This window comes from Doryrhamphus excisus, chromosome 7 (genome assembly GCF_030265055.1).
Source record: "Doryrhamphus excisus isolate RoL2022-K1 chromosome 7, RoL_Dexc_1.0, whole genome shotgun sequence".
Classification (NCBI taxonomy): domain Eukaryota; kingdom Metazoa; phylum Chordata; class Actinopteri; order Syngnathiformes; family Syngnathidae; genus Doryrhamphus; species Doryrhamphus excisus.
In genome coordinates, this window is record NC_080472.1 from 22,688,062 (window position 1) to 22,704,501 (window position 16,440).

The following is a 16,440-nucleotide window of genomic DNA, read 5'->3' on the forward strand; positions in this document are numbered from 1 at the left end:
ACTACAATTAAATATTTTCACTTACTACAATTAATTTTCACTTACTATAATTACAAATAAAATCGAATGCGATGTATTTTTTAACATCAATGTGCGTCTTCCGGACGTGGAGCTGGTCGGAGCAGTTTGGCGGTCGGACACGCTTCCGGAAGTTGTCAAGCTAGAGGACCGCTACCGCATCCGCTGCGATGACTTTCGAGTGGCCCTGGCAGTACAATTTCCCACCGTTTTTTACGTGAGTAAGCCCTTTAAACGTGATATGAACGCACGAAGGAAACAACAAACCGTCGCCTTTAAAGTGTTGTCAATTCCAAGCTTGTCACTCTGATTGCTAGCACAATGTTAGCGGGCTAATTAGCTAAACCAGGCTAATGGCTAAGGAAGTGGATTTCCTCAACCTGTCTGCTCCCCAAAGTTGGTTTCTCAGCAGCTCTTTTTGAGTTTATACAGTCGTGACGTGATTTTTTCTACTATTAACACTTATATGACTTATAAAGTCCTGTTTGTGTCCGCTGGAGGAGATAGTTAGGTATTTTTGTAAGCTAGCTGTTTCCTGTTTGTCCGCCATTGTATTATTTATATTGTATAGATGGATGCACCCCACTTCCATGTACTTATGTATGACATACTTAATTTACATACAATAAATTGGGTGTAATGTGTAGAACAACGTGTCCCTTATTTCTCTTGTTGACAGTTGATGAAATTAATCAACTTTGCCACCAGGTAGCGCTGCTACATTTGAAATGTACATGATAATTTAGGGGTGTTGTTATGTACGAGTGCTTTTCATATTTGGTTTGAATTTTAATTAAATCATAGTTCCCTGTAATGCTGTAAATGGATGAAAAGAAGCACAATTTTCATTTGTACAGTATTTATTAACCCAACAATTTAGATAATAAGAAAGGTAGCCCCAAATAACCAAAAATGACAAAATCAGTAGCAAGTGTTTCCACTATTGTTGTTCTGAGGCAATGCCTTCCACTTCCACTCAATTTTGGTCATTTTGGGGGTAATAAATATGGCACTAATGAAATTGAACTTTTTATTCATTAATAATATTAAAGGTAAAATTCAGACCAAATATTGTGAGTAGTGTATTTTTCATACATAACTGTGTATTGGAGCGAGACAGAGTACTCCACAAGATGGCCGCTAGTATGTAGGCCTGTCACGATAACAAATTTAGCTGGTCAATAATTGTGCTAGTAATCATCCACCAATATTTGATCATTTCGACCTTAAAATACTTTTGATTATAATTTAAAGATCATTGTGTCATGTCACATTTGAGCCACTAGATGATATTAGCGTAGCGTAGGGTACCTGTGTGAGGCATACTATATTAGCTATCAATCACGGGCCGTCACCAGCTCACATCATTCCGAGTTGTAGTGTCAAAACAATGACCTCCCGCAACGCAATAGGTAGATAAAACAGACAAGACACTACCAACGTATAATGCAGAATATTAACAACTACTTTGTGTATGTGAGCTCTAACCGTGTGCTTCCATTTACAAAACACAGCAAAGCACCAGGGACACTGAAACGCCCGAGCGTTAACGTACGTGTGGGTTTTCTTCCAGGCTTCAACCCAATGTGGACACGAGACAGAAGCAGCTGGCGGCGTGGTGCTCCCTGGCGCTGTCCTACTGCCGCCATCACAGGCTCTACACGCTGGACGTGATGGAAGCGCAAGAAAGCCCCGTGTTCCACAACCGCAAGATAGAACGTATCCTCAAAGTGCGCAGCCATTTAAAAAATGGAGCGTTGTTATCTCTTGGTAAAGGCAGCATCGCTGTACCGGATCACGTCAAGTTGTGTAACCAATGAAGTGTCCACGCTTCTTTAACTGCACGGCAGGAAAACTATCCATGGAGGCGATTCAAGTCGTGTTTGAGGAGCTGAGGAAAAAAGGTAACGTGTGACGAGAACCATGTGTGTTGGGGACGGGGGTGGCTTTGGCTTGGATTGCGCTAATGCCGTGTGTCTCAGGGAACCTGGAGTGGCTGGACAAGAACAAGTCAAGGTGTTTGGTGATGTGGAGGCGGCCCGAGGAGTGGGGCAAGCTCATGTACCAGTGGGTGAGTCATCACACACACAGAGGAGTGTGGGAGTGGGGCTCGTATGCTAAATATAAACAAAGGTTTATTTGAACGCCATATATGGGAACTGGACAGTAACACAAAGGTCAGGTTCATACGGGATATTTTATTTGATTCTTAAGGAGGTTTTGTTGAGCTATTTCCAGCATGTTCTATTCAGTCATACATTTATTATCATTTTTTTTAATTTGTGGAAAGATTTATTGTGCTTTTCATTTCAATGACATTTCCCCCACACTGTTAAAGGCCGGAATACCCCGAGAAAAACCCACACATGCACGGGGAGAACATGCAAACTCCACACCCAGGTCTTCCAGATCTCCTGACTATGTGGCCGACATCATAATATAATAAATAGTTATTTTTGTATTGACATGACTCTAAGCCATCTTCCATAAAACATTAAAAAAAAGACGTAACAATGTCTTGTGTTGTCTCAGGTGTCCAAAAACGGGATGACCAACTCGGTGTTTACGCTTTACGAGCTGGCCAACGGCGACGACACAGACGGCGAAGGTGCATACGTCTGCCAGTCGGCCCTTTCCGGATGAACTCGACTGTGTTTTTTTTTTTTCCTTTCGTTGCAGAGTTCCACGGCCTGGAGGAGTGGATGCTGCTGCGCTCGCTGCAGGCCCTGCAGACGGAGGGCAAGGCCGAGCTCATCAGCATGGATGACGGCAAAGGGGTGAAGTTCTTCTGAGGCTGCGCCAGCGTCACTGGATCCTGACTTTAAAAAAAAACGAAAAACGTTTCACGGCCATGCGCGCCGGCGCACGGTGGCCGGGTTGCTGCCTGGTGCTGGGTCCAAATCCTTTTTTTTGTAACAGACGGGACAGATTTTTCTGTATAAACGATGCTATCATGTTAGCTGTCACTTTTTTTTGACCATGTATACTTCCACCAAGGCAGACAAAGAAATCCCAGCGCCGGCCACCAGGGGGCGTAAATCACACAGACACTTGGACGGGCGCAATTTATTATCAACAATAATAATAGTGGACCTTTTATTGTGCAGTCGCTGCTGTGACACCCACGTCCACAGTCAAGCAACTCTCATATCATGTTTGAAAATAAAAATAATTTGATTAAATTGGACTTTGAATGTTTCCCGCACTCCCAAGCGGCCAAAACATGAGCTACCATGAAATTCAATGCAAAGATTCTTTATCCAAGGTAACGATGCTCGGTTTACGTCGGCAGCGTGTAGTAATAATGTTAAATGTTAGGACGTCCAAAGCGCGTTGTTGTGTTTGGGTCTCATTGCAGGTGAACCTAATGATATGGCCAATGACAGATAGGGGGAGGGGCTTCTGTCTACAAAGGTGTCCTGTTTCCCCGCCAACCTGTGTAAGTAAACCTCCCAAGTGTAAAAAAAAATAAAACTCCCATTTTGCTTCAAGGTGACGAGTCTGGGAATTAGCCTCCGGAAGGGGGCGTGACTGAGCTGCGAGTCGTGGGCGGAGCTAAGGCATCCCAGTGCGCGCTCTGCCTGGCGCTTCACATATCTTCACAGATCTTCACAGATCCAGCAGGTTTTACTCTTGCTCGGCGTTCTTTCTGCCAGAGGATGGCTGGGGACTGTACCGGAAGGTGAAGACAAAAGTTGTGACGACTTTTTTTTATTTTTAAAAAAACGTAACAATGCGATAAAAGTGACCGCGCTCAGCTTTTACGCACCGTAAGTAAAATCCTCCACTTGTCTTGTTTGTCCACATCTCGTTAAAGTTGTCCTCCTTGTTTCTGAGTCCAGGAGCAGGACCATGTCCCACGCGCAGGTCGAGATCCCCGGACGCGGCTTCCCGGGCTTGTCCGTGGATCTGAGCGACGACTGCCTGTCCCGGGTGCCCTCCGTGCTCAGGGCGCACGGCTTGGGCGCCCGCAGGAACTCCTACGGACTCCAGAAGATCAGCATGGACGTGGACTCGCCTCTCTACGGCGGCGCCCTCTGCAAAGCTCTCTCCTGGTCGGCCGAGAACATCCTCAGCCTGCCGGAGTCCCGAGCTGAGGAGGAGGAGGAGGACGATGAAGAGGAGGAGGAAGAAGAAGAAGAGGAAGACAAACCCCCCAGGAGTCCTCATCCCGATGCCTCGGGGAAGTGGGATCCGGTGCCCAGAGCCAGCTCGGACTCTGACAACGAGCTGGCCCGGGGGAAAGGTCACAAGGTGGCCTCGCTGATGACCTTTGACCTGCGGTGGGAGCAGGACGAAGAGAAGGAGGACGTGGAGACCAAAGCGGTGGCAACGTCCCCGGATGGGAGATACCTCAAGTTCAACATCGAGATCGGGAGGGGGTCTTTCAAGACCGTCTACAAGGGCCTGGACACCGAGACCACCGTGGAGGTGGCCTGGTGTGAGCTGCAGGTAAGATGGACTTTTCCTTTACGCTTTTTTGAAGCAGTTGTCCAAACTGCGGCTTGCGGGCCATTTGTAGCACGTGGTGTATTTAAAAATAGAATTTAAGAACATTTTTAATTTTTTAAGAAAGCTTGAATAAACCATTGTTTTAGTAGCAAAAAGAAAAATACATTATTAAAAAAAAAAATAACGTTAGGAGAAACAAACACAACTAAATAAAGTTGTAATTTTTTGAAAATTTGTTTGTGGAAAAAGTTATGACAATAATATAAAGAGTATATCACAATATTGTAGACAAAATTCATGTTTCCCTGCGGAAAATTCAAATAAAAAGAACAACAACAGCAAATATGGAAAAAAACAATTTCGAAAATAAGCATTAGCCTAGCCTATGCATTAGCATTAGCATAATAGTACAAATACCTTATTTGGTAAAAGTTTGAATATTATGTAAAAGCAAACAAAACAACTAATAAAGGCTGGGGAAAAGTTGTCATATCATGAGAATAATGTCTAAATATTATGGAACGAAGGACAGAATATTACAGAATAAAAATTGACAAAGATTGTTTCAGAAGAAAGTTGAAATAAATGATTAAAAACCAGCCAAGATGGACCAAAAAGAACATCATGTGTTAGCAAAAAGGTTTGGACCCACCTTTATGTCTTATTTATGTCTTATTTTCTTTTATGTCCACCATATTGGATAGTATGAGTGTAAAGGGGACTACAGGGGTGTTATTGATGCTGAATATGCAAATAAAGCCACAATTTAATGTTGGAATGTAGCCTTAAAGCTGTTAGCCGCATGTTTTCATTAGAAATAGGGTTGCATCATTATTTTTTATGTCCAGGTATACCAGTAGGACGTCCAAAACGGGGAAAAAGCAGAGTTGGTTACCTAAAGTTGATGAACTAAAGACAATAAATGGTGATAAACGTTGGCGGAACGTCCTCTTACGGAGCGTCAAGGGAAGCTAGCGGGACTTAGCTTAGTTCAGATTGTTGTCTTAATGTTTAAAGTGAATTCCCAAAAGGAGGCAAACTTTCTTCCAGACAAGCACGGAATCTGAGTAGAGAAGATAACACCCCCCCCACACCTCCTCCCCCCTCCCCGGCGACCTTGAAGCTGGTTTGTGCAGCTCCGACAGTAGCGTGATCCCGCTCTAATCTTTGTTGTCATTGACGAGCGGCTCTCTAACATGTGACGGAAGACAAAGGAAAGTGTCGTTTCAGGCCGGTTGCGAGTGCGACAACAATGCTGGACGGGTTTGCTTGATGCCACAACGTCGCTCGCTGCCAGCTGCTTCCATGGAGGATTTAAATCTTGAACATGTAACTTTTGTGTGTGGTTGCCATCTGTGCCCTCGTGCCCGCTAAGCCTTTAACTAAACCCTTAGTGTGCCACTAACACACTGATACTCCCAGTACTGGAGGCGGGCGGGGTGGGGGGCGGGGTGGGGTGGTGCACCAACCACTTACAGTAGGTGGCCATTTTAGAAAAAAAGCTATTAAAGGCCCTCACACAACAACTACTGTACAACTTCAGAAGAAGTCTGAACCGTAAACCAAAACCAATAACGTCACAGAGGATACCCGCGTGTTTGCCTTTCAGATTTGGATCATTTTTCATCAATTTATATGCCGCAAAACGTCCCCTTTTGTGTTGATAAACTCTATAAATTGCTGTTTATGTGACAAGAAACCCAACTCATTTACCATACAGTGTCCAAAAATGCTAAACCATTCTATTTTCTATTCATTTACAACCCGCAAGGCATGCTGGGGTTGGAATCCCATCATGACTCCATCCATTTTTGATGTCATTTCGATGCTGACTTTGGCCCAGAGGTGGGCTACATCCTGGACTTGCCGCCAATTTGTAGAATTTCATCGCATTTAGACAACAAAAGGCAGTCAAATATTTGCCACCTGTTGCTAGGCAGAATTCGTAGGCACAATCACTTCTGCCCGCATAGCATTTGAAATTTGTCCATACTGCCGATCTCACTCTGCTGCTTCCTTAGCAACGTGGGACCCTCCTTATATATTTCTTCAATATTTCAACAAAATATTTCTTTGTAGTTTATTTGAAAAAAATGTAATTTAAAAGCTCTCGCGACGGCCCGTGTAAAAAAACAAAAATAAATCACCATAGTTCCACCTGCTGATGGGGCACTATTGGACTTGCCCCTCACACCAAATCCAAAATGAACATAAACAGCCAAGAGAAGTGGGCGGGGCCTAAGGCTTGAGAGAACCTGTGAAAAGAAAAGTGGCTTTATTGCGGCACGGCGGCCATGTTTGATCTGATCTGAACTGCTTTAAGCGCTTTAATCGCTCCTAATGAGCTTAGAGGCGGCCGCTGTCGATACGGTGACGGCCTGTGACAAGCTGACCTCAGCGAGCCTCTTCATGGAAATCTCCAGCCCCCCCCCCCCCCCCCCCCCGTTGCTTGAACGGAGGAGGCGCGGCGTTGTGTTGGTGGCTAAACACCAAGCGGTGTTGATGCAGTAAGCATGAGGAGGTGCGTCACTGCAAGTCACCTAGAACCGCCACTCATGCTCACCTTGTAAAGCACACGTGGAAACGTTCAAATCTTGGCCAAAAGTGCTAAAAAGAGACCTTTTATTCAAGGCGAGGTCTCACCCTCAAATGTCCTCGGGGGCTGGTGTCCGTAATGTTGGCGCTTACAACAACAAGCGCTGGCCTTACTTGTTTTGAACTTTACGAAAGCCCTCTAGTCATGAAATAACAACCCTATAGTCACCTTTACACTCATATTACCCAATATAGTAGACATAATAAGAGAGATTAAGACATAAAAAACTTGTTTACAATCTTCTAAATACTTGTTTTGAACTTTACGAAAGCCCTCTAGTCATGAAATAACAACCCTATAGTCACCTTTACACTCATATTACCCAATATAGTAGACATAATAAGAGAGATTAAGACATGTAAGACATAAAAAACTTGTTTACAATCTTCTAAATACTTGTATTGAACTTTATGAAAGCCCTCTAGTCATGAAATAACAACCCTATAGTCACCTTTACACTCATATTACCCAATATAGTAGACACAATAAGAGAGATTAAGACATGTAAGACATAAAAAACTTGTTTACAATCTTCTAAATACTTGTTTTGAACTTTACGAAAGCCCTCTAGTCATGAAATAACAACCCTATAGTCACCTTTACACTCATATTACCCAATATAGTAGACATAATAAGAGAGATTAAGACATGTAAGACATAAAAAACTTGTTTACAATCTTCTCAATACTTGTTTTGAACTTTATGAAAGCCCTCTAGTCATGAAATAACAACCCTATAGTCACCTTTACACTCATTTTACCCAATATAGTAGACATAATAAGAGAGATTAAGACATGTAAGACATAAAAAACTTGTTTACAATCTTCTCAATACTTGTTTTGAACTTTACGAAAGGCCTCTATTCATGAAATAACAACCCTATAGTCACCTTTACACTCATTTTACCCAATATAGTAGACATAATAAGAGACATTAAGACATGTAAGACATAAAAAACTTGTTTACAATCTTCTAAATACTTGTTTTGAACTTTACGAAAGCCCTCTAGTCATGAAATAACAACCCTATAGTCACCTTTACACTCATATTACCCAATATAGTAGACATAATAAGAGAGATTAAGACATGTAAGACATAAAAAAAACTTGTTTACAATCTTCTAAATACTTGTTTTGAACTTTATGAAAGCCCTCTAGTCATGAAATAACAACCCTATAGTCACCTTTACACTCATATTACCCAATATAGTAGACATAATAAGAGAGATTAAGACATGTAAGACATAAAAAACTTGTTTACAATTTTCTAAATACTTGTTTTGAACTTTACGAAAGCCCTCGAGTCATGAAATAACAACCCTATAGTTACCTTTACACTCATATTACCCAATATAGTAGACATAATAAGAGAGATTAAGACATGTAAGACATAAAAAAACTTGTTTACAATCTTCTAAATACTTGTTTTGAACTTTATGAAAGCCCTCTAGTCATGAAATGTATTTATTTTGCCATTTGTAAGCATTTTACCAATTATAAATATGTTTTTTAACATCATTAGAGCCCTCTAGACATTAAATAACATCTCCATAGTCACTGTTACACTCCTAATCCTCAATATAGGGGACATAAAAAGAGAAAATAAGATATATAAGACATACAAAACCTGTTAACAACCTTCTAAATATGTTTGTTCAACATTATTAAAGCCCTCTAGTCATGCAATAACACCCCTATAGTTACCTTTACACTCCGATTATAGTAGATATAATCAGAGGAAGAAAGGCCTCCAAAATGAAGAGGAATTATAGGACTAAAACCCGGCACAGCTAGCTAAATGTTCCTGAAAAGTTCCTCATAAATGGCGTGTTAGCACGACCGTAGTCCAAAGAAAGACAAGTGCTGCTTGCCTCCATTCAAGCGACCGATGGAGATGTCAAAGTGCTAAAAAATGGATGAGTCATTGTTTGCAGTTTCTCGGCTCCGGTGTCAAGAGCACGATGCCGCCGCTAGCCGTGTAGCATAGATGTCCTGGTATGCAATCATTCCAAATAAAGCAGCACTCGTTCTTCTCTCTTTTTGTTGGGTTTTTTTTTTGGGTGCAATTTTCATTAACGTGCAGGGAGTCGCCAGCCTGACGGCCGCCTGCAGAAACTTGTTGTTGTTTTGTCTCGTTAAAAGTCATAAAAAGTCGCAGTGCAACACACAACCTCTGCACTGCGGCAACATGTCATTAAACTCATTTCACTTGTTTTTAGCACCACGTTAGCATCATGTCAGCACCACGTTAGCACCATGTCAGCACCACGTTAGCATCATGTTAGCACCACTTTAGCACCACTTTAGCACCATGTTAGCATCATGTTAGCATCATGTTAGCATCATGTCAGCACCATGTCAGCACCATGTCAGCACCATGTCAGCACCATGTCAGCACCATGTCAGCACCATGTTAGCATCACGTTAGCACCACGTTAGCACCACGTTAGCACCACGTTAGCATCATGTTAGCATCATGTCAGCACCATGTTAGCATCAGGTTAGCACCACGTTAGCATCATGTCAGCACCATGTTAGCATCAGGTTAGCACCATGTCAGCACCACGTTAGCACCATGTCAGCACCACGTTAGCACCATGTCAGCACCACGTTAGCATCATGTTAGCATCATGTTAGCACCATGTTAGCACCATGTTAGCACCATGTTAGCATCATGTTAGCACCATGTTAGCATCATGTCAGCACCACGTTAGCACCACGTTGGCACCACGTTGGCACCACGTTGGCACCACGTTAGCACCACGTTAGCACCATGAGCGTCCTGCGATTTTAGTCAAATTTAAGCATCATTTTGCTTTTTCTTTGGCTGTTCTTTTATTGGCCTGTGGCGCAGTCTTAAAAGAGAATTTAACAAGAAAATAAATTAAAAAAACACACAAAAATTGGAAAAATCAGCAGAATTTTACAATTAAAAAATCAAAATATTAAGAGAAAAAAATTATATAATCTAATTTGGAAAAAGTCATAATATTGTGACGAAAAATAAAGTCGTTGAAGTAGTTGAAATATGAAAGAAAATATTTTTCAAGTCATATATGAAAACAATAAAAGCAACAAATAAAGTTGTCATGTTTGGGAAATTGGGTTGCATAAGAAATTGTCATGTTACGCAAATAATGTCACAATAAAGTCAGAATTACTACAAGAAAATTGAAACATTTGGGGGGCGAAATTAATTCACATTTTTAAAAAACTGCTGTAAGTCAAAATATTAACAACAAAACCTGCAATATAATGAGGAAAAAGTCATAATATTATGAGGAATATTGGAAAATTAAAAACAGAATTTAAAGTTAAATTTTAAAAAAAAACAGCTGAAAGGCTTAGACACCCCCCATATAGCGAGGTCTGGACTACACTGACAGTAAAAATGATTGTAAATGAAGATTTACGTGTTTACTCGTGACGGGGAGTTTGGGGTAGTAAAAAAAAAGGGAAGCATTTGGGAGAGACGGACGTCAGCGGCGTGGGAGTAACACAGTTTAGCTGCTTAGGAGCAGTTTAGCTCGATGTTAGCTCACCAGCCGGAGGGCGGGCGCCATCTTTACCCTTTTAGGGCATACGGAGCAGCCGATGAAGGGCCAGCGGAGGCCACATGGTGAAAAACGATAATAATAATCTTTATTTAGCCATAATCTTTACATCATCTTTGCAAATTGTCTTCATTCCAATCATATTTTGACTTTATTATTGGGTATTGTTTATTTAATATTTCACCTCTCTGCTACTACTCATATGACAGTATTTTCCCTGGTAATATTATACGTTTATTCTCGTAAAACTGCAACTTCTTTCTCTTCTTATTTTAACTTGATGCTCGTAAACCCGCAACCTGGTTTTCTATCATATTTTGACTTTATTTGCATCACAATATAGCTTTTTAGGATTTTTTTTTATTTACTAAAAATTACAACTTTATTTAGTTTTGTTATTTTCACGACACATCAAGAGTATTCACAACAAAACGTATAAAATAGAATAATAAAAAAACCCTGCCCTTTGGATATGCAATATGGGTCTTTTTAATTTTGTAAAATTTAATTTTTCATTAATTATTATTAATCATAATATAATTAAATAAATAATGTAATATAAAACATGTACAATAATATATCATAGAAATATATGAAACATTTACACAAATAAAAACACAAAAAGACATGCATTATTTCCATAAACAATTTTGTAAAATTTTATTTAGTTATTAATGATTATATTAGTAATAATATCATTAAAAATGTATACATCAATATTATTGATTGTTACAAGTGAATATTTTTTTAAGACATGCATGGACGCTGTTGCTTTAAGGGGCAGATAAAGAAGACTCAGACTAAGATAAGGGACACCGCGCTGCTAACAAAGTAGAAAATAAAGCTTGACGAGGTAGTCTGCTAAAACCTGGTTTTACACCAGCGACACCGCCTCTTATAAATAGTCCAGACGGAATGTTGGCTGTTTATAGTCGGCTTATTTATTGACGTCTATGCACACTTCCATGCTGGGGCGGGTCCTTGCCCTGGACATAGTCTACCTGCCGGAAATAAGGGAAAGGTATTTTTTCATCAATCGATATTTCTACTGTGCATAGTGGAACTGCTGGTTATTTTTAGGGCTATAAAGAGTTCTGGAAGGAGTCTGGAATAGTCTGGAATAGGCAGGCAAACCAAGTCCTCTTCTCTGCACTTGCTTCGTCCATTGTTTTGTCTTCAACATTTGTCTTATAAAAAAGAAAACAAGCATACAGTATCACTCAGATACGTGAACATCCAGCAGCAACACAATTTTTTCAACACAACATTTTCTTCTTCTTCTTCCAACGTTACTGGCATGACAAGGAGATCCCACCTGAGATGTTTTGCACACGGAACCATCACCATCTTTCCTTGAACAATGGAGATTCAGATTGTGCAGGGGCGTCAAGCAGCAGGGACGCTGCAGGCGGTGTCCCTCATGACTGAAGGCGCTCGTACAATGGACCTTCTGTTGGACCATCTTGTGTGTTCCCTTCATCTAAATCGGATGGATGGATGGTTGGTTGGTTGGATGGTTGGTTGGTTGGTTTGTTGGTTGGTTGGTTGGTTAGTTCGTTGGTTGGTTGGTTGGTTGGTTGGTTAGTTGGATGGTTGGTTGGATGGTTGGTTGGTTGGTTAGTTGGTTTGTTGGTTGGTTGGTTGGTTGGTTCATCTCCAAGAGAAATTCCCAGATCCAGCAGCTTCCAGATTTGGAAAACATGGGGGTTCTAGAAAATAAGGGAATGGTACTTGCTAATGGTAAAATAGTATAATAAAATAAGGTACAAATAGCAAATACAGTAAAGAGCAAAAATATAATGCAAAAACCTGCAAAGAGGTATCGTACATATTGATGTAGTGCAGTGGCAGTTAGAAGTACATAATACATGACGTAGTACATTAGAAGTAATTATATCCACACGATACTTGCACCCCTAAAAGTCAGCGGGATCTGGACGTTTTCTTCAGCGAACAGGCTAAGCTAGCATGACGGTGTTGTTGGAAATGGGGGTGTAATGTTAGCACTTTAGCTGAGCGTTGCTACGCTAGTGTTGCTAACCTTTATGCTCATGCGGTTTAGCAGTAAAAAAAAAAAGTTCCAATCAGCAACATGAGTTTTTGTTTTGCCGTAAGACGCGCACGTGTTCTACGATGTCCAAGAAAACGCCAGCCAGGCGGTGAACTTCGTGTTTTTTTTTCCGCTGTGGAACATGTGGTCATGTACAGTGCGGACGCGAGTCCGAGGGGGTAACCTCCGGTCATTTCTCTGTGCGTCCGAGGTGTTCGGAGCGCCGACGTGCCATGTGAGCGCCGCCATGAATCGGCCATTGGCGTAAGAGCAATGGCGCCGCCTGTTCGTCAGCCATCAGCAAACACGGCTAAATGTGTTTTCTCAGTCAACACCGCTCTCTAATTCATTCCCGTGCGGGGGCCGTGGGGGTGTGAGGACCCGACCCCCCCGGTGCTCACGTTTTGGCCGCTTTAGGAAGCTGCGGCTATAAATCTTTCATGTGTGAAGGTCCTGTGGCCAGGCATCTTTTTGGAAAGTATATCCGGTCCAAGCACCCGCCGGGACCTGATCCGTGTAACCGGATGCCCCCCCCCCGGCACCCCAACAGGCTCAGCATCTTTCTGTTTCACAATACACTCGGGTCCTTGTGATATCTGAGGCCTTTTATCTGCTTTTACGTCATTAAAAGCAAAGCCATGACTCACTTTTTTCACCTCGCCGCCGCCGTCGCCGCCGCCATCACCATCGCCACCAGCCTCTGCTCCTTCGTCAAACATCTCAGTCATGTGACCTGTTGTTATCATCGGTCAGTCACAATGGATTCTTCCGCTTTGACATGAACTGTAAAGCCAGTCTGTGTCCAGACTTTCACCACAGCTCTTTTTTTTATTTTTAGAATTTAATTACAATTATTAAATGAAGAAATATTACTGAATAAATTCATTTAAAATACAGTATATACATTTAAATATTCATTTTTTATTTTTATTATTATTCATTATTTATTTTATAAAATAAACTATATATAAAATAACTATCTATAAAATATAATGTTTAATATTATATATTATAGTAATAAATTCTATTAAAAATAATCCATATTAAGAAATAATATAATGAAATAATTATATACTTGCTTATGATTTAAAATAATAAATATATTTAATATTATATATATATATATATTTGCATTATAATATATTTGCATAGAAAAATATTTACAATATTTATGAATTCATGTTAATTATTAAATGAATAAAATGAAGTGATTATTACTGAGATACAGGTTGCAGATTTTACTCCAAAAATAGGCAGCTCTTATTATAATGCCGTGCAATGTATGAATTTCTTCATTATTTATTTGATAACTATTATGTGATTTCTATCAAATATAATAATGTTTAATATTATAGATAATAGTAAGAAATTCTATTAAAAATAATACATATTAAGAAATAATATACATAAAATAATTATATAATTGCTTATAAATAAAAATTGTAAATATATTTAATATTATTTACATAGAAAAATATTTATGAATTCATGTTAATTCTAGGTTTGTTATTGTTTATTATTTTCACCACAGGAAATAACGTATAGCCAATTCATCTGCGAGAATAATTATAGTTTTACATCCAATATGGGGGCCAAATTTGGTCAATCATGAAAATCCGTGGAAAACGGAGGTTGGACTGCATGTCATGACGGACTTGTTGTTGATTGTGTGAGCGTGCCTAATGTTTTGACTGGAGTACATGACCTTGGATTGGCTAAAAGGGTTTTTAGCCATATTACGATGTGATGATAGTAGTCGCTGTATATTCCTATACACTTTACTTCAAGTAAAGACACACACACACACACACACACACACACACTGGAAGGCCACCTGACTCCATTTTAATCAGTTTTCACCTTGGCCCTTTAGCGTGGCTGTACCCGCTAAGGACACCCGATACCCCGGCATGGCCGCCCCTAAACGCTCCCTTTACGGAGGATGTCGGTACGGCCACCCGATCGGCCACCAGAGGCCCCGATGTGGTGTTTTACAAGCTATCGACGAAGAGCCGAGGGTGGGGGGGGGGGCGGATCCGTGCCAGCCGGTCTTAAAGGTGCCGTTTATAGACGGCGGCCTCGGCGGGACAGCGACGGCAAACATCAGGCCGCTTCGGGCGTGTTAAGAATAACTGAGTAAATAGGCTAATCTGGGCCGGGACGGACGCCACTGCTCCCAATCACTCTAAGTCACTCCATGATGCAACACTTCCTGTCCTGACACTGGACTACATTCGCTTCATCAATGTAGTTTTCTCACTTTTCATATGCAGTGCTGTAATCTCTAAAAAAAACAATTTGTGTCTTATATTTGTATAATAGGACTCTAAAGGTGACTATAGGGGTGTTATTTTATGATGAGAGGGCTCTCATAATGATAAAAACACATTTAGAAGAACAAAAACAGGATTTTTAAGTTGTATATGTTTTTATTGTGTCTACTACAGTAGCTAATAGGCGTGTAAAGATCACCATGGGGGTGTTATTTAATGTCTAGAGGGCTCTAATCATGTTAAAAAGCATATTTAGCAGGTTGCTAGCTTATTTCCAGTTAGCATGTCCTACTATATTCGAGAATAGCATCGTAAAGGTGACCTTGGTGGTGTAATTTCATCAGTACAGTACTCTAATAATATATTTTTTTATTATTTTAGAGGACCGTAAACAGGTCTTCTATGTCTTATATGTCTGACTTTGTCTTATTAGGTCTACCATATTGGCTAACAGGAATGTAAAGTGTATAGGGGTGTTATTTCATGTCTAGAGTGCTCTAATAATGTTTAAGAAATTTAGAGTCGTAAACAGGTTTTCTTTGTCTTATATGTGTTACGCTCTTGTATTATGTAAAGGTGTGTAAAAGTGTGAAGGTGACTATAGGGGTGTTAGTTCATGACTAAGGCGCTCTAATGTTTGAAAATGTATTTAGAGGGTAGTAAACAGGTTTACTTGCATTTTAAATGTCTTATTTTCTTGTATTGTCTCTACTATTTTGGACAATTGAGTACAAAGTTGACTATAGGGGTGTTAGTTCATGACTGAAGCACTCTAATGTTTAAAAATGTATTTAGAGAGTGGTAAACAGGTTTTCTTTGACTCGTATGTCTTATTTTCTCGTATTATGTCAACTACATTGGATAATAGGAGTGTAAAGGTGACTGTGGGGGTGTTATTTCAAGACTATAGGGCTCTAATGTAACATTTTCTATGTCTTATCTTTTCTGGTTATGTCTCCTTTATTGGGTAATAGCAGTGCAATGGTGACTATAGGGGTGTTATGTCATTGGTGGTGAGCCAACTAGTGTGTTTCGGGATCAAACCTGGATTGTGTGGAGCCGACACCACGATGTGGTGTTTTCAGGTTTTTGCAAGTCCACGTGAGCGTGCTTGTTTTGACAACCCGCAGCCTGCACGCGAAACATTACGAAAACTCGACTAGGTCGCGGTCGGCGTGTAAACCCGGCGGGTGCCTGACCACGTCAGGTTTAGCTTGGACGCGGCACACTGGCACCTCAGTTGGGAACGCCTCAATGGCCGCTCTGTGCGCCTTCAAATACAAGACCTGCCGGCCTGACCGCTCTTTGCCTTTCACCTCCATACCTCACACTTTGGGACAAGCGATCGGCCTTTTTACATCCTCCGTGGAAAACTTTGCTCTTTCTCAGCGTCTTGGTTAACTCTCGACATGTGGAGATCCAAGTGAATGTGGAGGTCACAAGATGGCCGCTTACATAAAAATGAAGAATGGGGGGTCATTTTGATACATTTTGTACA

At 40.8% G+C, this 16,440-nt stretch overlaps 2 protein-coding genes across 10 annotated transcripts in view; both read left to right on the plus strand.

Moving 5' to 3' along the window:
- Positions 1–100: 100 nt before the first annotated feature.
- On the plus strand, positions 101–3,200 carry vps25 (vacuolar protein sorting 25 homolog). Its single transcript, XM_058078267.1, has 6 exons — positions 101–235; positions 1,592–1,737; positions 1,869–1,922; positions 2,001–2,089; positions 2,551–2,626; positions 2,698–3,200. The coding sequence occupies exons 1-6, from the start codon at positions 189–191 to the stop codon at positions 2,808–2,810; spliced, it is 525 nt and encodes a 174-aa protein (XP_057934250.1). The 5' UTR covers positions 101–188; the 3' UTR covers positions 2,811–3,200.
- A 151-nt stretch (positions 3,201–3,351) lies between these two features.
- wnk4a (WNK lysine deficient protein kinase 4a) overlaps positions 3,352–16,440 on the plus strand; it is a 40,888-nt gene continuing 27,799 nt past the window's right edge. For 8 of the 9 annotated variants that reach the window (XM_058078137.1, XM_058078133.1, XM_058078138.1 and 5 more), the window contains exons 1-2: positions 3,352–3,700; positions 3,861–4,470. In XM_058078137.1, the coding sequence (XP_057934120.1) occupies positions 3,678–3,700; positions 3,861–4,470 (633 nt within the window). In that variant the 5' untranslated portion in view covers positions 3,352–3,677. Of the gene's footprint in view, positions 3,789–3,860; positions 4,471–16,440 lie in introns of all 9 variants that reach the window. The other variant, XM_058078136.1, reaches the window with a different exon arrangement.